Genomic DNA, 20,407 nt, shown 5'->3' with positions numbered 1-20,407 from the left:
AGTTCACAGATCTCGTGTAATCTGTCCATGGGCCGCAAGTTGAGAATCTCTGTTCTAGGTCATCCTTTTGATAGTAATATTCATATTATTAACTTGTTTTCCAGTGATTTCTTTATTTGTTCTTTTTTTTTGGGAGGGGTGCTAGGCAGTGGGGCTAAATGACTTGCCCAGGGTCACACAGCTAGTAAATGTTATGTGTCTGAGGCTAGATTTGAACTCAGGTCCTCCTGAATCCAGGGCTGCTCCTCTATCCACTGTGCTACCTAGCTGCCCTCACTTTATTTGATCTAATGGTAAAAATATTAGATGCAACCACTGGGAAATAGACAGTTTCTTCTAAGGACTCTTAGTAAACATTCTCAATGTGTTATGCCTAGAGCAAGATTAATAACTAAAGGAAAAACCTCTTATGTCAAAACTGTCATATTTTATTATTTTTTACTTTCACAGATTTTCTTGTATTATACTCCTATTTGACCCTACCCAAGCAGTAATCGGGTAAGCCAGGTGGCACAGTAGATAGGAGTGCCGGCTCTGGAGTCAGGGGGACATGAGTTTAAATGTAACTGTGTAACCCTGGGCAAGTCATTTAACTGTCTTTGCCTCCGTTTTCTCATCTGTAAAATGTGCTGGAGAAGGAAATGGCAAACCACTACAGTATTTTTGCAAAGAAAACTCCAGATGGGGCCATGAAGGGCTGTACATGACTGAAACGACCCAACAACAACAAAAATAAGCAAAATCATTAAGTATGTGTAATATTCCTATAACTTTCTGCTACATTTGAGAGGTAGTCTGATCAAGTGAAGAGTGTTGGATTTGGTAGCTGGGGACCTGAATTCAAATCCTGACTACCATTTTACTACTGTTGTGACTTTGGACTATTTAACCTTTCTGGACCTCTTTTCACTACTGTTAAAATGAGCAGGTTAAATTAGATGATTGATGGTGTCTCTTCTAGTTTTAGACCTATGATCTCATGATCTTACCAGTAAGACTCATACCAAGCCTGAACCTGGCAGTGAGTTTTTTGCATGGGTCACCCCCCCCACCCCCGCCCCGAATATAGCAACTTTTCATTCTTATTTTTTTATGTCTAGCTTTTACTTATCTCAGTTATCTCCTGGAATGTGCTCTCATCAGTGTGCTAGTTTTCTTCTACTTGGATTTGGCCTTTCAAAAACACTTGTACTGTACCTGGTTGACCTGATTTTTCAAAAACTTCTAGATTCTCTGAGTAGCAGAAATTCTACCTAAGAATAGTTGGCTCAGAGGTCTCAAGGAACTGTTGAGCTCAAAATAAGATCTTAGTCTGTGTTTCTTAATGAGTTTTCTATCTAGCAGTGTAAAATCGGTCTTCTAGGAATTATCATATTATTTCTGAGCTTGAGCAAGCAAGCTTTTAATATGTCTGGCGGTCAAACTGAAAGACTTAGATGTAAGCTTTAAGGTAAAGGGGGCAGCATCTTTGTCACACCCTTGTGACATCTGAATTTTGTTAACTTGGATAAAATAGAAATTTATAAGTGGAAATGACCCTCAAATCTGTCCCCCACATCAAACAGAATAATTTCATTATGATTATAACTGATAGGACAAAATGTAAATCTGGTACATGGACACAACTGCATTTCCTTCACAGAAGTAGGTTAGTCCTCTCAGCCACAGTTAAACCAATGTTTCCTCGATAGCCTACCAGTGGAGCATTGCCCCTGTTAATATGGTACTTTACCTTTTACTACATACTTTCTTCAAAATCTTATGAAAAAGGACAACCCTTATTATTCCTATGTTGCAGATGAGGAAATAGGTTCAGAGAAGTTAAATTATGTGCCCAAAGTCACACAAATGGGCAAAGTAGATGAATCTCATCCTTAGCATGAGGAGGTTTTGGTTGAGGAAAAAAAAGCAAGAAAAATAGAGGTCTGAGTTTAAAAGAGTCTAGATTTTATTTTGGGGGTGGACAGGTCAATCTTTCCACCAACTACTCTCCTCTTACTTAAACAATCCTTGAGAAAGAATATTTTAGGTAGATATCTGACAATGGCTCTTTGTGTCCATGACTGCAATTAATCTCAGCACTTTGGCTTCAGTCAGACTGGATGTTTTATTTCAAGTGATTGGCAAAAATAATCAAGACCCAGTTCTTTTTTTTTTCCTTAGTCATATTTTATTTTTTCAATTGCATGTAAGGATAGTTTTCAACATTCAATTTTGTAAATTTTGAGTTCCAAATTTTTCTCCCTTCCCCTCTCCCCAAGAAATCAAGCATCAACCTGATATAGGTTCTACTTATACAATCATGTTAAACATATTTCCACATTAGTTATGTTGTGAAAGAAGAAGCAGAACAAAAGGGAAAAACTATGAGAAAGAAAAAAAAAAACCAAAAAAGTTAAAATAGTATGTGCTTTGATCTGCATCTAGATTCCATAGTTCTTTCTCTGCATGTGTTTAGTATTTTCCATCATGAGTCTTTTGGAATTAAGACCCTCTTCTTAAAAACATATTGCATTTTATATATGTAAGGGGTATGTACGGCTTGCCACTGTATTATTAAAATGTAAAATATTTGAGCTAATGTTCTCCTTTAATGGAAAACTAACTTGGGCCTTTGATTTTTATGTTTAATGTTTGTTTTAGGTTGTCATAAATGGAATGAAAAAATTGTTGAGCTTTAGGATAGACTTAAATTGCTAAGCTAAATTTAAATAATAAATAAGGAACATTGTTCAGTAATGTGACTTTATACTGCTATACTATTATAGCCTCTTCTTTATCTAAGGTAGGTAGTTACAAGCTTTACGTCAGGTGCCATAGCTCTAGGCCATACTCATCATTTTATTTATTTATTTTTTAAATTTAATCAGACATATGTACATTTCATTTTTAAAAATATGCTAGTTGTATTAATTTCTTGATAAAAGAATTCCAGTTAGATCAGCATATGAAGCTGAAGTATTAGATTATACAGTTTATTCAGTTTTCAGTTTCCTCTTCCTGTTTCTCTTTTGATTGGAAGAAGAAAACCAGGCTTTCCTGATGGTTCATTTTCCAAGTGATTTCTCATTTTAGAATGAATTAGTCTAAATGAAGATAATGTTTTTTCTTTACCTGTAGAAGCTCCTTCTGTTGATGTGGATTCTCACCTTGGTAGTCTCTGAGTCCAGGTGTTTAGATTTTTTTCCAGTATTCTGGTGTGACTTTTTAAAAAATCTTCATCAGCAAACAATTACTTGGATGATTCAACCATAGTATTGAAACTTATTGCAGTTAATTTATGCCATTATTGTTCATTCACGTATCTTCAATTGAAACTAAAAAAGAGGTTTTCTTCCTCTTTTTGTTTTCCAAAAAAAAAAGCTTATAAGAGGTTTGAAATGTAAAACCAGCTTTTTCTTCACTTTTACAACCTTTTATTTTTGTGCACCTCGTAGTTTTAATTTCTCTTCTTTTAGAGTCTGTCTCCAACCCCTATGGAAGTTTCTGTGAAGGAAGAAGACTTGTGCCAGGCTTTCTCTAATGCACTGTTATGCAAGATAGAGGACATTGATGATGAAGATTGGGAGAATCCTCAGCTTTGCAGTGACTACGTTAAGGATATTTACCAGTATCTGAGACAACTTGAGGTAGAATTGTTTACATGTGTAGAATGCTATGGTAATTTGGGGGCATGTATCTATAGCAACACATGACGATAGGGTTATTATTATTTTTAAATTTTGTAGGTTCAGCAATCTATAAACCCACATTTCTTAGATGGAAAAGACATCAATGGGCGTATGCGAGCCATCCTGGTTGATTGGTTGGTACAAGTCCATTCCAAATTTCACCTTCTGCAGGAAACTCTTTATATGTGTATTGCAATCATGGATCGTTTCTTACAAGTAGGTATTATATTAGAAACTTCATACCAATGGTTTGGTTAATGTCTTTGGGCTGGTTTGCTGTCTTTGAGTTTTCATATTTTCTATTCATAATTCATAGTGCCTTACACGTAGTGGGCACTTAGTAATTATTTGCTAAATTGGAGGGTAAGTTTGGAGTCTCTGTTCTCCTTTCACAATTTTTAAAGATGAGGCCTGAAAACTGTGGCTTAAAAGGTTTGGAAGCTTCAGTTGCTAAAGTAATAACCCAAATAACTTGAACCTTTTTATTCATCACAATGTGTATGTCTCTGATCAATTTGTATGATACTTTGGTACGGGTAACAATGACTTAAATTTCAATTTAGCAACACAGATGAACAATGCTGCCATATTTGACTAAACGTTCAGTTAATTTAAACACATCATAGTTTTAAATGTAATTCCAAAGCCATGCATTTGCATGCAAACATCTTTTAAGAGTTTAGCTTGAAGTTTTTCCCCCATGTAGAATGTTCTTTTTTCCCCATAACTTATAAATATGATTCACTTCAGGGGGAACGGACTGATATGAGGGCTGCAACGATGACAAAGGCCTATTCCCTTCCCCCAGCCACCACTGGCCAGGCGGGTAGGGACATGCACCCCTAGCTTTACTCTCAGTATCTTAGCTTGACTCACCTTGGGGAATGAGGGCAAATCCTTCAGTTCTAAAAAATCCCTTTCCTCATTGTCTTTCCCCATAGGAATCTGGGATTCTGGAATCCCTTTCGTTAATTTGCGGGGTGTGAGGGAGGATTTGGTGTCTTGTTGTTGTATGTGTAATAGAAGAAACATTATTTCTTGTAGGTTCAGCCAGTCTCTAGGAAGAAGCTTCAGCTAGTTGGAGTGACGGCGCTTCTTTTGGCTTCCAAGTATGAAGAGATATTTTCTCCAAATGTTGAGGACTTTGTTTACATCACAGACAGTGCATACACTAGCTCTCAAATTCGAGAAATGGAAATTTTGATTCTGAAAGAACTGAAGTTTGAATTGGGCCGACCACTTCCACTGCACTTCTTAAGACGAGCATCGAAAGCTGGTGAGGTGAGAGTCTTCAGCTTCCTGCAACTAACAGTCAAGCTTTTGAATTACTGCGATTTTGACTGCTAATTTGGAAGCATTTAAAATGATGCACTTTGCCTTACCTGCATTTATCTGATAGGAAATTGTGAATTTACTAGGAAATGTCTTTTTAATCTTTAAAAGGCTTATAATATTATTCAAGAAAATAGGGAAACTTCCTTTTCCATTGCTTCTCCAATGTGTTACAAAATACAAGTTTTCAGTGCCAGGGAAAGGATGGAGTAAGGTGGATTTACATCTGTATAGCTTTGACTTGGATTATTTATTTATTGATTTTCAAGTCAGACCTGCAATTTCATTGGGGTAGGGAACTCCCAGTACAGAAACTCTCTCTGCTAATGCAGATCAACAGCTATTTTGTAACATTAATCTTCTAGAGCTGCCTGGGACCATGAAAAGTTAAGAGACTTGCCCAGGGTCACACCGCCTGTATCTTGGGAGAGGTAGGACTTTTTGACCTGGAGGCTGGCTTTCTATCCACTATACTATGCTGTCTTTTTTGACTGATTTTTTTCCAAGTTAACAACCCTGACCACATAATGGATGTGATTCTTTCACAGGCAGATGCTGAACAGCATACATTAGCCAAATACTTGATGGAGCTAACAATTGTTGACTACGACATGGTGCATTATCATCCCTCCGAGATAGCTGCTGCTGCTTCTTGCTTGTCTCAAAAGGTTTTAGGTCAAGGAAAATGGGTGAGTGCAGCATTTTGTTAGAAGTTTATGATACAGTTTAGGTCTGCAGGTTCCCCACCCCTGGTTTAGGGTCTTCTGGTGTGAGGTGTGGGAAAAGGGACAATTGTTCATTTCAAGGTGTGCTCATTTCAGCTTAATTGTTTCAAACTTTGTAACCTGCTCTCGTGGAATATACCTTTGTTGGTCTTCAAATTCTCTTTGTGCTTCATTAGGATTTGTTTCAAAAGTCCTTGCTCTTTTGCATTGCTTAAGCACGATTTTCAGAGTTCATACTTACTTTATGGATAAAGGAATGAACTTTGGCTTTTAAGAAGTGAGGGGAAATGGTGGAACATGAGAGGGAATGAATGAATCTAATTCTCATAGGATTTGGCTTAAGGAGGGAATAACATACACAATTGGGTATGGAAATCTATCTTACCTTACAGGAAAATAAGGGAGGAAGAGAACAAGAGAGCAGGGGGATGATAGAGGGGAGGGCAGATTGGGGGAGGGGATAATCAGAAGCAAACACTTCTGAGGAGGGACAGGGTCAAAAGGGAGAATAGAATAAATGGGGGTCAGGATAGAATGAAGGGAAATACACTTAGTTTTCACAACATGATTGCTATGGAAGTGTTTTGCATAACTACACATGTATAACCTGTATCGAGTTGCTTGCCCTCTCAATAAGGGTGGGTGGGGAAGGAGGAAGGGAGAAAATTTGTAACACAAAGTTTTAAAAACACATGTTAAAAAAATTGTTTTCACATGTAACTGGGAAATAAGAAATAAGGGAAATGGGGTATTGGAAAAAAAAAAAGTGATCTTAGGACCTACATGATAGGTTTCATAATCTAAAGCCAGTCTGCCTGGCTGAATTTAGCTTTTTGGTCTGGTGTTGTCCTCTGTTTACTAGGCCTTAAGTAGACTAAAACAAAAATCCCTGGAGGATAACATTTTGTTTAAAGTGTTCCTGCATTGGGTGGGCTGCTTTTGGCAACATTTTATTTCCTATTTCTGAATCTTTTCAGAGAAAATCTTGTACGTTAAATAGTAATGAGGCACATAGGACTGGGGACCTCAGCTTTTAGCTGCAGAGGTTGAGAGATACCTGGGCTCCTCAGTCTGGAGTGCAATGGAACTCCACATAGCTCCACCTTGCCTTTTAATTTTTGCTGCTTATGATGTTCTTCTCAATATCTAGGATGAAAGCTTTATTTCTAAAAATATAGTTCTATATTATTGTAACTGTGAAAAGAATCAATTCATTTAAAAGTATTTTAAAATGTCATTTGGTTTAGTGCCTCAGAATAGAAAGATGGTCTTTATTTATAAACTAAGCTGTGACAGTCTGATTGTAGTAGTCAGGGTTAAGGACCTATTTTTTTTTAATGGTGAGATTATCTGTCTTTATGGTCTTTATAAATGAGCTATTCTAAGATGTTGAAATATAACAGATTTCCTTTCTATTGCTTACTTCTTTATTCTGTTTGTTGTATATTCTAGAGCCTAAAGCAACAGTATTATACTGGTTATTCAGAGAATGATGTATTGGAAGTGATGCAGCATATGGCCAAGAATATAGTAAAAGTAAATGAAAACTTGACAAAATTTATTGTAAGTATTATTCCTTCATCAGCGTGGGGATTTTTATGTAAATGGCTTACTCAGTAGATATGGAAGGCCATTCCTGCAAAAGGTTTTTACATTAGGGGTGGCATTTTGTCAGGGAAAAAATTCCCTGAGAAAGTTAACTCTGGGAATATTTGGGACTTATCAGTTAGTTTCATAAGAAGATAGTTCGTTATTCTAAATGAGAAAACCTAGTTTTGAATCTTGACTTTGCCTCCAGTTACCTGTGTGACCTTGGGCACATACATTTACCTCCCTGAGCTTCACTTTCCTCTAAAATGAGAGGGTTTGTCTAGTTCTCCAATTGTTATTCTTTTGAATTCATCGTTATACCACTTTAGCATCTTGGGCTTCCAAAAGAAAAGATCAAAAGGCTATTAGGACTATGTGATAGGTGAGTGACCAGAAATATTTGTGGAAGGCTTGCTTTCTTTCTTTCTTTCTTTTTTTTTTTTTGCCTAGGCAATGGGGTTAAGTGACTTGCCCAGGGTCATACAGCTAGTAAGTGTTATGTGTCTGAGGGTCAGATTTGAACTCAGGTCCTCCTGAATCCAGGGCCAGTGCTCTATCCACTGTGCCACCTAGCTGCCCTTTTGGAAGGCTTTCTAAGTGACTGGCAGAACTGTGTGGCCTCCTTAAGGCAGGTCTGAGGATCCCTGTACTGTCTGTATGGACACATTGCAGTCTGTCTTCCTCATACACAACAGTCCTTTATTTTGGGCTCTGTTGTTCTGTCCTAGTTACCCAAGGAAGAGTGCTACTTGCCCCAAGACTTGATTCATTTTCCTTTATGTGTGATTGACAAGAAGGGCAGGGTGTTGTCCCTTTTGGGGGTCCCATTGGTGCTAGGAAGTCATATCCAGGTCCTTGATGACTTTGACCTGATGATCATTAGCTCCTGTTTGTATTTATTGCTGACTGTGACAGTTCTGAAAGTAGCTATCCCTTTATACTTACGTCACTGTTTATGTAGCAAAGTGGATGTTTACCATCTCTGCTCTCTTGTAGCACAGTCTATAAAATATATTCTTTGGATCCCCAAAGCACTTTATCTCCATTTGCTGTAGTCTTTTTTCTTCCTATTAACAAATATGGGAGGAAATAATATTTAGTGTTACTGAGGGTGATTGATTGTAAAGTGGTTGTGAGGGTTAAACAGAATAACATCTGTGAGTAACTGACCTTGTAACTGTAAATAAAGCACCACGAAAATGTCTGTTGTGTTATGTCTTTGAATGTCCACGTCTCCTCTTCTCAGGAGATAGTAATTCTCTTTGGAGAATCCGTGTTGGATCACGTTTTTATGTTTTATCAACTGCTTTTGGAATGGCCAGAACTAATATTGCTTTATTTGGAATCATTCAGGCCATCAAGAATAAGTATGCAAGTAGCAAACTCATGAAGATCAGCAGCATTCCTCAGCTAAATTCAAAAATTGTCCAAGACCTTGCATCACCTTTGTTGGGAAGGTCATGAGATGGCTGGACTGAAGTTGGAAGAATCCTCAGTCCATATACTCTTGTACATTGGCATTCATTTGGCACATCCCGCTTTTGTACATATTCTTTCGCCCTGCTTTGTGGAACCTTTTTATTTTGTTTTCTCAATGTATATTGAGGAAAAATAAAACCATAATTTTCCTTAAGGAAACTTGTGTATATTTTCCCTCAGAATTTAATGCTCAATTATTGTAAACTTGTTTTGATTTGGTATTGTTATACACAGCAATTAAGTACTATGCTTTGAAGTAACTTCTTTTTTTTTTTTTACTTAACTGTGTGTGATGTAGCCCTTCCTTTTATTCTCCCAAAAAACAACTGAATTTCAAAACCTTTTGAATAGAAGGTTTGAATTTTTTTTAAAAAACTGTAGGTGAATAGATTTCTGGCATAGCTAATTGATCAGTTCAAGATGGAATAAGCAGGAGGATTTCTGTTAGACATGCTTAAGTTTAAGTGCTTCTGATTTTACATATAGAAGTGGCTGGTGTAAGGGGGTGATTAGAAGGAAAGTGTCCAGGCAGCTTTTTGGGGTGAGTTAGGAATGAATGGTCCTAGCTCTTTTATGTTCCTCTTATGTTGCATAGCTAGCAGACAGAGCAGTTGGTGTGATGGGAGTATTATTCTCTTCTTGCCAAAAGGGAAATGTATTCCTAGCATGTTTCAATTTGGAACTTAGTTTCTCAGTAATATTTGTTAAAAGGCTTTTATATACTAACCATTATTTAAATTATATTTTTCTATGGGAACACATTCTGAGTTCCAGATAACTAAAGATGAACTTTTGAAATGTACTCTGTAAGTTTGGAACTTTCTGTACTGTGGCAATGTGATTGTATGAACACCAGAGTCACAAATATGAATGGGAAAAATCATACTAAGTGCTGAGAATGGATTTCCAATAACTTCAAGGTAGAGTCTCTTATTTTAATTGCAAAATTAAGATTCCTGCTTAGTCCTTGAATCAAAAAGGGAAATATTTATGCTTGTGAAGATGGGGGTTATTATAGTTCTGATTCAGGCATGCTCTCCAGTGCTGTTTTCTACTTTATGTAGATCAGAATCATTTGAACTTTCAGTTGCAAGTTGAGGGTTCAGCTGAAGTGAATATCATTTGTAAATAATTTTATGGAGATTTAAAAATCTGAAATATCACCCCTCTCTTTTTTGGGTTAGCAAAAACTGAGTAGGTAAGAAACTACCATAGCAACCTTCCTGCAGCCAAGTCAGAATGTGTGTGATCATGAAATGTATTTAATCTTAAAGGGTCTTTCCTTTAATCAAAGCAATATTATTTGTCTGGGCATGATACTGCTCTCCATGTTGTACTGATCAATTTTGTGGGCGAACTGTCAAATGAGACTTATTTTAAAGGTTATTCAATAGCATTTTTCATATACTATTACTTAGCCCGGCTCAGGACATAGTTTCAGGATATAGTAATAAAAGGTCCCTTAGTAATATTTTTCTTGCAAGGCAATGTACCTAAAATGTAATAAATGTAAATAAATTATAAACTTGCAAACAATCTAGGTTGTTAAAGTATATTTAAATGAAGAGGAGTGGTGTTATAATGAAAAGTACAAACAGAATGGTGATGGTCTGTGTGGAATCCAGAAAAAGGAGGGTAGGAATCTGTCTCTAGCACTGTCCAGGGCAGGATCAGACAACTAATCCTGGTTGTTCTAAGAGAAATATTCTGAAGATGGAAAGGTTGCCTCCCTGGGCCGTCTCATCTTGAAAATATCTTTTAGGACTATTCAGCTTCCTTCACTCTGACTTTCCAATCACCACGCAACCTTCTGACCTGTAATTTGGTTTCTCTAGTAGACATTTCCACCAGGAAGTGTATATTGTACCAGTGATCCCCTCTGTAAATCAATAAATTTGCATTCTGCTTTATATTTGAGTCTTTGGTGAGTTTAGTTATTGTGAATCAATTCATCAGAACTTGATCACCCTGGATGAACTGATGAATTCTATTAAGGGTTTGTGCTTGGAAGTCTGTTGTACAAAGGAAAGGGAAACCCTTCAGGCCTATCCTCAATATAGCCTGCTAACCCTTTATCAGCATTGCTACAGAGATCCCTTAACTTTTAAAATTATTCTGCCTCCCCATTTCTCAGTGGTAGAGGAGTGTAATTTATAAATGAGTCCTGGGAGGTAATTCCAGGGCCCCTGGCCCTTGGCTAATGGAGGACCAGGTTGACCTGCAATCTTTCCTTTCTGGATGTAATTAACAACTGTGGGTTCGCACCCAGAAGGCAGCTTACAACAGTTCATAAAAAGGAACTGCTGTTGTAGAAACACGTCAGGGTAATCATTGTGCAGGGGTAATGCTTACACTGTAGCCTCCTGGACTATTTTCCTGCCCCTGAGGGCTTTTCTTGCCTTTTCCCCCCAATGAAATGGAGTTGTTAAACACTTCATGCCCTCTCATCCTTTCCTCTCACAAGGAGGGTATAATCTAATTTATTTGATTTTTATTTTCTTTTGGTGTTGTTTGTGACCTTCAGAGGTTGTGACTTCTCCATTGTCACATAGCCAGTGTCAAAGGCAGGAATTGAACCTAAGTTGTGCTGGTTTTGAGATTAACCCTGTATCTATCATGCCATATATCTATATATCTATATATATATACATATATATCATGCCTACATAAAGTTCCTTTTTATAATATGTTCGTTATTAACATGAATTTAGAGAAGGGTCAAACTATCTCATGAAATAAAAGGAAATATCTGTTGTAACAGTAAATATTCTGTCCCTATGCCCCTTTCAGTATGTGTGTGTGTGTTTTTTTTTTTTAAAACGGTTCTATAATATTCTAGATTTAATTTGTGGCAACCCATGTAGTGGATTTTTTTTTTTGGTAGGGAGGGATGCCTCAAGTCTTGAGTGACTTATCTAAGCCGTTGAGGAGGAGGGAAGTGTAGATGAGCTCTGAGCTATAATGGTGCTATAGGTACAATGTGATCATTAATGGGCACAATTTAATTAGAAGAAATTCAGAAATACAGGTGGTAGCACCTGGTTTTACCTCTTACCTCTGTTTCCTACCTTATTTTTTTTTTAAACAAAACAAGACAAAAGTAATAGCTGTTAGAGATTTCCAAATACAACTTAGTTCTCCATTTATAGCTGCCCCTAATTAGAGATAGCTACCATCTTTCAGAACATTCCAGAGTTTTAAAGGATTATTCATGGCCTATGGGATCAGTATTGGATAACTTCTTGGGACCTGAGCTCCTCTAGCACTGTCTCAACTACTCCTCTTTTTGTCATGCTCTCATTTGTGTAGCTTTTATTTCCCTAACAAGATTTTTATTTTTGGTTTCTTTAAGCAGGGCTTTTTTTTGGTGGGCTATCCCTTTAGCTGCCTAACACTTGGGGTGGTCATCTAATAAATAATATTCAGTAAACAATCATTAGGGGAAAAAAAAACAAAGCTTTTTCTGAGCACTCTTTAAAATCAGAAAAAGAAGTTGCTCCCCCTAGTTTTTCTGTACCTACTATACTCACCCCTGCTCTTGGGGTGTTTAACCCTCTATGTCAAAATACAATGTGGAAATATGTTTTGCATGACTACCCATATATAACCTATATCAAATTTCTTGCCTTCTGAATGCAGGGGGAGGGGAAAGAATTTGGAACTCAAAAATTTTAAAAAAGAATGTTAAAAATTGTACATGTAATTGGGGAAAAATAAAATGGTGAATAATTTTTTTTAAAAAAGAAAAAATAAATGTCAAAGTAAGTTACAAATTATATCTCATGCAGCTTCTCTCCTGGCTTTAGGGCCATATTGCTATCTAGTATACTACTACCTATGCTTTAAAATTAACCCAAATTTTGCATCTTTACCCCAAATCTTGCCTCTTTTCCCATTTTACCTGTACACATTTATTTATTCACTCAACTAATATGCAAGTACCTATTTACAAAGCATGTAAAACACACAAATGCATAAGATATTATCCCTATCCTCAAAGAGCTCACAATCTACATACTGCATTTGGTGGAGAACTAGCTAAATGCCTGGGTTCTTATTCATCTAGTACACCAATTTATGCACACAGTGATAATGATTCTAGACTGTGAGTTCATGTGGAATATAAAAAAAAATAACGGGAAAGAACTCAGTTAACTTGACAGTGTAGAGGTCTATGATCAATGACTAAGTTGATAAGAAAGAAAAAATGAGTAGGTTGCATAAGAAAGAGAATTCTTTTCAGCTCTAAAAACCATAATTCTAATGCCCTAACTTAAAAAATTCACAAGGAAAAATAGAACATGGGAAACCTCAAAAGTCAATTAATACAAACTTACAGGTTTCAGAAAGTATTTTTTTAAATTTTAGACTGTACAGAATTTACAAGCTATAGCTTGTCAACCATTAGCCTTCTGTAGATATTTCATTCATTGAATATAAGTCAAAGAATAGTTCTGCCCCGTGGGGAGGCAAAGGGACTGGACATCAAAGTTCGAGTTCTGATTTGGTTTTGTAATAAGCTGTGATTTGAGTGCAGACATGTGGCTGTTGTCTGTCTCATCTTTTTTTTTTTTTGGTCAAATAGGATATCTGTCTTACGGGGTGTTGAGGTGTTGTTCACTTGTGTGAGGAAGTGATACATGCTGAGAAAGAGGCACCATGGCTATCGCTAGGGAGAGTGAGGCCCGGTAGCAAGGAAGGAAGGTAGTCCAGAGCTGAGCCCCAGCGAGGAAATAGTCAAGAAAAAGGTCCAATAGCAGGATCAAGAAGGAAGAAAAAGGAAAGGAGGCAGATAGATGTTGGTTTATCTGTTTTTGTCTTCTGGAAGAGCCAGAGGAGGAGAGGATAGAAGGATGAGTGTGTGCACCTTTGGGGAGGGGAGGACTTTTGTGAGAGAACTCCTTCTGGGGAATACTTTTGAGACTCCAGAGTGGATAAGAGTAGCTGTTTGCAAGAGATTTTGGGTGCCATGTGAATTTTGTGATGGAAGGTGCCATGTATCTTGCAACCTCAACTGATTGGAATATGGCTAAGAATCTGGAAGTAGGCCAAAAAAAAAAAAACCTCTCAAGGAAAATAACCAAGTACTTGTTTGTCACAAGGAACATGACTAAATATCATGTACTTTACCCAGGAGATATCTTCAGACTTGGTGGTTGTGTTTCTGGCAGCTGCTAGAACCCAGGCAGACACACTAATTATAGAAAGGAGCAGAAGCTAATAGTCCCTGAAGAAAATGAACAGTAGTTGACCTTGGCCTGCTATGTAGAAACTCCCAGCATTCTGTCTGCCCTTCCTCCCTTTTATCTTCCTAACCAATGCCTTTAGATCTATAAAAATCTAGGACTTTTTCAGCTAGGGATCTCTTTAAGTATAAAAGACTGGGAATTGTTGGTCCATGGGCTATATCTGGCCCTCAGTTTAATTTCATCTCAAGTTTTCTAAAGTAAGCCTTCTAAAATAATACCACCCTGGCTTTCCAATTTCAATACTACTGTAGCCATAACAAAGGATCAATGTTCAATCCCTCAGCATGGTGTAGGGGATTGAGTGATGGACTTGGGATTAAGAGTCTGGGTTCAAACTCAGCCTCTGACATTGAGTGGCCATAGCAAGTCACTTAACTTCTATGAGCCTCAGTTTCCTTGTCTGTAAAATAGGGATAATAGTGTACACAGAGTGTTTTGAAGCACACAGGCGATCATGTAGGTAAAGTGATTTATAAACTTTAAAAGCCTCATGGAAACATCAGTTATTATTATGCACCTGTGTCCTCCCCACCTAAGGTCTCTATTCTGAGATAATACCCTTTCTTTCCCTCTCTTCTCCAAACTCCCAAGAGTAGATGGTAAGAAGTAGTTTGCCCAAAGGTTAAGGACTAGTGGTAGTGGTAGCTGATGATTATTGGGTCCAGGGTCAGGCTGGGCAGGGGAGTGGGCTAAGCGTGTTGGGGTGGCAATGTTGGGTAACAAAGGCTGGACCTTGGGAAGTGAGAATTGATTGGGTGGGACATAGTCCCTGGTAGAGGCAAGAGAATTGGGAAGGGGGTTGATTTTGACCTTTGAGCTGAGGGAGACATGGGGTATTGTGGGAAGAAGGGACTGGATGGGAGAATGTCTATCCCCCCCCCCTCTCCCCCCCCCCCCCCACTTTCCAAGGGTCTAAGCTTTCTCTCTAGCTTCTTCTATTTCTGGGCCTCACTCCCCCTCCTCTCCCCCACCCCAACCCTTTTCTTCTTATCTCTTTACTTCCTGTTTATTTCTTTAACTGCTCATAATATGGAACTAAAGAGCTTTTAAAAAGTATATTTATTGAATCAGGTTTTATGTTTCCAGTTCTTGATAGTTATGCTTTATACTAGTTTGTGGTCCTCATATTTTATTTTCTCTACCAGAAAACAGGTCACAGCCTCATGCTGTACAGTATCCATGCCTTGGTTTCCCAACTGTCAAAGAAGAGATTTGCTAGTTGGGGAGGGAAGGAGGAATCACAGAAATATGAATCTGTGAATGAACAAAGCAGCTCACCGATTCCTCTATATATTTGGGAGAACTGGGGAGTGGTGTGGAGCAGGAGATGAAGATGATTACCAAGAAGCAATAGCCATCTAAAATGGAGATGGAGAAGGGCGTGGGCTAGAGCAGTAACACTGATTCTATAATTAAAAAGGAATAGTGCACATTTGTAAGTACCTGGTACAAGTCTTATAATAAAACTACCTTACGACTAAGTACAGTGGGATACTACATTATACATTCATACATGTTTCTACCATTTTAGGATTTTGTATATACAGTATATGATCTGCTTTTATAAATGTACAGCTTGAGGAAGAGAGATACTTCTTGTAATAGGTACAGCATTACACATAAAACCAACATGGGCCAGCCACATTCCAATTTAAGATGCAAAGAACGTAACGTGGATAACCCACCCCTCCCACGCCCCCTGCTACTGCCCAGCTGGGACTGTCCCTTACACAAATCTTGGGCAAAGTGCAAACCAGCTGTTCCACATATGCTTGGAGAGACTCAGCACAGCATCCCTTGCCTTCAGCATTTGGATGGAAACTGCTCACTCATACTCTTAATCGTCAGTCCTCTGTCCAAGGGTCACCCAGAGCCTTGTTTGGGACAGATCCCTCCAGGGAGAGTTGCAGCATTGGCAGAGAGGTATAGAGAAGACTGTCTGTGTCAAGAAGTTTGGGGTTTTGTTTCGTTTTGTCTGGGTTTTTTTTTTTTTTAAACAAAGAGGCTCCATCTAAAAGGCACTTGTCAAGAACAGCCTTTAACACTTTCCTGGGCCTGCATGGGAAAGTGACTTGCTGCTTCGACAGAAATCAAAAGGACTGAATAGACTTCACCTTCCATCTGACCAAGTTTAAATACAATAAATAAATCTTGGTTGGTTACATCTCTGTCCTTCTGGGTTCCTATGACATAGGCTACCTGGTTGCCTTTTAGATAAGAGTAATTCCTAATGATACCCTCTCCCCCCACCCTCTAACCCCATGCCACCCTCCCCCGGCTTCTTAATAAGCTCCCCAGTGAAGGTGCAGTTAAGAACTCCAGGCCGCAGAGAAGATATTGCTTGCTGTTGCTTAAAAGGGGAGTCGTCTAAAATGTTCTTTGCTCCATCTGTTTCTAGGACTCCCCCCTAAATATGGTCCAACATCTCTTTGTGTTCAGATCTTGGTCACGTAGTTGTTGGGGAACAGTCCTTGTTTGCCTCTCAATCGGCCTGTCCACCAGCCTGAGGGATCTGGAGGTTCAAAGAAAGATGATTTTACCATGGATATTCAGTCCCTAACCCCCACTTTCGGCTGTGGGGCTAAGCCAGCAGCTCCATTTGCATATTTAGAGAAAGGTTTTTGCAACACGAATTAGTAAATCCAGAATCACAGAATGTCAGAGCTGGGAGGACCCTTAGAGGGTAGCTAGTCTATCTCTCTTGTTTTACAATGTTCTTCCTCTGTCTCTCTGCGATACTGTGAGCTTCAGAGCTTGGTTCTAGGTAACTGATAAGCCTGATGCCTACAAGACCCAGTGATATTTGTTTTAGCTGTAACTAGGTGAAACAGTGGCTAGAACCCTGGACCTGAAGTCTTACATTCAAATACTACCTCAGACACTTCCCAGCTGTGTGACCCTGGACCAATCATTTACCCTCTGCCTCAGTTTCCTGAAGTGTAAAATGGGGACATTAATAGCACCTATTCCCCAAAGGTTGTTGTGAAGGTCAAATAAGAGAATATTTGTAAAGAACTTAGCGCAGTTTCTGGAACACAGTAGATGTTTAATAAGTGTTCCTTCCCCTTCCTTTCACATCTTATACATCTGTATTTGTTGTCAGTTGAAGCTCTGAGCTCAGGCTTTCTTTATTTCAGATTTAGGCTTATCTCCTGATATTCTGATTTTTTTTTTGGAAGGCTTGATTTAAATGACTCACCTCAGTTCTTGACTTTTGGATATCTGCCTACATCTTCCAAACTTCACCTGACTACATGGGCTCCTGATGTTCAACCATTTTCTGAGCTCCAGTAACTGCCAATTCCTTAAGCTCTGGCTTTCTGACCCTGAGTTCTGACTCCGCCATGCCACTCCTCCCTGCTCATCCTCCAGGTGGTTTTTGTACCTCTACCACACAAACTGGTGGAATGATAGTTTCCAGAAATAGTCTCAGATGATCATCCTCTTACCTTCTTTGATAATATCGATGATATCATTGGCATTAAAGCTGAGTTCATCTGTGTCCTGAGCATCGTAAGCATACAGAGCCTTGCACTGTGGTACCTGAGGCTTAGGTTTGGGCTGGGGCTTGGGTCTGCCACCTGCTGGGGGAGGCCGATTTGTTGTCTGCCTCCGGACACTGTGGAGAGGAGCAAGAGAATGGTGAATACATAGTCTATGAGGCATTTTTAAGATGGAGGTAGCTAATTCTAGAGCTTCGTACCAGGCACTTTTTTAGTGAAGATTATACTTATTTATACAGGAGAGAGTGTGTATGTGTGTGTATACTCTTTTTTTTTTTTAATTCCTTTAACATCATGTCATTTTCCAATGGTCCCTTCCCCACGACAAAGAAATACATGTAAGCAGGACAAATCAATACAGTTTCCATGTCTGAAAATGGATACCCCATACTCCACCACTTCTCTTTCATGAAGCAAGAGAGATGCTTTCCCCATCAGTTCTTGAAAGTCATGGTTGATTATTTCATTGATCAGTTGTATCTCTGAATGCGTTTTCCTTTACATTATTGTGGTCATTACATAAATTCTTCTCCTGGTCCTGCTTATTTTAATTGGTACTGGTTCCTTAACATTTACCTATATGTCTCTGAATTCTTGATTAGTCATTTCTTACAGTATAATAATTTCTGATGATGTTCATATGCAATTTGTTTAGTTGTCCTAGGGGTTGTGTCAAATATCAGTCATCAATGAGTAGGTTGTATAATTATTTCCAAACAGGCCAGAGGAGGCAAGTGCTTAGTAGTCATTTTAGAACCCTCTGAATTAAGGCCTGAAATTTCTTTAACTAGAGATAAAGCTTTTTATCCAAAAATTTAGTATGTGAGAGAGGCCATGTTGCCTTAAATTCATACCAAATTTAAATCAGTGACGGCAGACAGAGTCTTTTCCTAAGAGTACGTTTTGTTAGAGTAAGAAGGCTAGGATAAAGTAGGAAGGTCTTCCAGAAGGGGAAGGAGAAGGAGAAAGCACACAGAAAAGTTATCCTGAGGTATAAAGGTTATATACAGATAAATCCAGCATCACTACATATATGATGAGCAGGAGTGTGTGTGTATATGTGTGTGTGTGTGTACACGCATGTGCATGCATAAATACACATATGGGTTTCTTTAGACTAGTTGAAAATTTGAAAAATAGTAAGCATCACGACTTATCTTTCTTCTGCCAGCCTATTCATAGAATGGAAGAAAAAAGGAAAATGATTATATAATTCAATTCTTTAATTTTTTTCACATTGGCTGAAAGTCTTTAATTTTAAATACATAGATTGTAGATTTTAAAATGTCATATGTCAGTGCTGCAGCAAGGCTCTAAGACTACACAAACCTTTACTAAGCCTCTACTGTGTCCAAGAGGCTGGAGATACAAAGAAATTTTAAGTTTCTGCCATCTAGGTGCTTATAGCCTATTGAAGAAAACAATATATACCTAAAAACACATAAAAAATAAATAAAGGTGATTAAATTGGGGGGGGTGGTAGAAGTGGGAGGCACTAGCAGCTGAGGGAATTGGGAAAGGCTTAATGAGCTGAACTCTGAAGAAAAACTAGGGATTCTAAGAGGCAGAGGGTAAGTAGGATGTGTATTCCAGGCCTGTGCAAACTTATAGAGATAGGTGATGGCCTGATACCTTTAGTACAGCTTAAATTATGTGGTATTGTAAAATTTCATTTTGTATCTGATTTTACTATTCAATCAAATGCTTAAAAAAAAGTCAGCAGATAAGCCTCATGCACCCTCGTAGCTTCTATGCCTTTCAGTCAAGTCAAAATGTGTTTTCTGGCAGAAAATAATTTATGAAATCTCCCTGTTCTGTTCTTATGCATATGAATGTTGTTCACATAAAGATTTTATAGACATATGTTCATATGCATATAATACATATTGTTGTTCAATCATGTCCAACTCTTCGGGCCCCATGGATGATGCTGACCATGGGACTTTCTTAGAGTGGTTTGCCATTTCCTTCTGTCTCATTTTAGATGAGGAAACTGAGGCAAACAGGGTTGAGTGACTTGCTAAGGGTCATACAGCCAGTAAGTGTCTGAGGTCAAACTCAAACTCAAGTCTTCCTGACTCGAGTAGTTTGATCGACTTAACCACCAGCTATAATCTATAACATATATTAAATCTGTAATTATATATATGTGTATCTATATACATATATAGCCACTTCTTGGCTTCCCCTTAATTTTTGCTATTTCCTGTCTCTATAAGCATATAAAATATTGAGGGGCTTAATATTTGACAATAAGCATCTTTCTCTGACTATATCATTTCTTCACCTAGATAATACAGGGGTTTGACTTGATCTGGGGTCCATAAGCACACACAGAACTGATATCTCTATGTAATGGAGACATAATTTCATATACAATCTCTTACTTTCTGTACTTCTTTGTACGTGGAAATCTTCATGTTTATTGCTTTTTGTTAACCTCAGAATGACAAAAAATTTTAAAAAAATTTTTGGGTGACTTTAATGCTATGTATCATATTTTTTGCATTTTTGAACCTTATTGTGAGAAGGGGTCCAAGACACAAATGATGTTAGAGGTCCTTTCCAGCTCGAAAACCTGTGTTACTATCCTATGAAACCCTTTCCTCTTTTGTTCAAGCTTACTGAACTAAAATATATCTTAACTTATTGTCTACCTAGTGTGAAATGTAAGGTTCTCAGGAAGAATTTTCATTTTTGTTTATTTGTATCCCCAGTGCCTAGCACACAGTAGGCACTTAATCAGTGCTTTCTGATAAGATAAAATCGTGCACGCAAAGGGCTTGATTTGCATACTTGCACAGGAAGCACTATATAAAAGTTTGTTCTTATTACCGTGAAGGAAGGAAAATCCCCAG

At 38.1% G+C, this 20,407-nt stretch overlaps 2 protein-coding genes across 3 annotated transcripts in view; one reads left to right on the top strand and one right to left on the bottom strand.

The window, feature by feature from the left end:
* The window catches only part of CCNB2 (cyclin B2), a 46,610-nt gene that overhangs the window by 19,973 nt on the left and 6,230 nt on the right, over positions 1-20,407 (top strand). Inside the window, exons 4-9 of one of the 2 annotated variants that reach the window (XM_027851471.1) lie at positions 3,459-3,629; positions 3,729-3,887; positions 4,716-4,952; positions 5,552-5,692; positions 7,181-7,291; positions 8,672-9,026. In XM_027851471.1, coding sequence (XP_027707272.1) covers positions 3,459-3,629; positions 3,729-3,887; positions 4,716-4,952; positions 5,552-5,692; positions 7,181-7,291; positions 8,672-8,782 — 930 coding nt within the window. In that variant the 3' untranslated portion in view covers positions 8,783-9,026. Of the gene's footprint in view, positions 1-3,458; positions 3,630-3,728; positions 3,888-4,715; positions 4,953-5,551; positions 5,693-7,180; positions 7,292-8,671; positions 9,027-20,407 lie in introns of those variants that run through there. The other variant, XM_027851472.1, reaches the window with a different exon arrangement.
* Positions 15,487-20,407, bottom strand: part of MYO1E (myosin IE) — a 233,999-nt gene continuing 229,078 nt past the window's right edge. The window contains exons 27-28 of the mRNA XM_027851470.1: positions 17,496-17,665; positions 15,487-16,558 (exon numbers count right to left, since the gene is read on the bottom strand). Coding sequence (XP_027707271.1) covers positions 16,482-16,558; positions 17,496-17,665 — 247 coding nt within the window. The 3' untranslated portion in view covers positions 15,487-16,481. The remainder of the gene's footprint in view (positions 16,559-17,495; positions 17,666-20,407) is intronic.

Source organism: Vombatus ursinus, unplaced genomic scaffold, assembly GCF_900497805.2.
Source record: "Vombatus ursinus unplaced genomic scaffold, bare-nosed wombat genome assembly UNPS02009205.1, whole genome shotgun sequence".
Lineage (NCBI taxonomy): Eukaryota > Metazoa > Chordata > Mammalia > Diprotodontia > Vombatidae > Vombatus > Vombatus ursinus.
The sequence above is the reverse complement of the archived record's forward strand: the minus strand, read 5'-3'. Positions and strand labels throughout refer to the sequence as shown.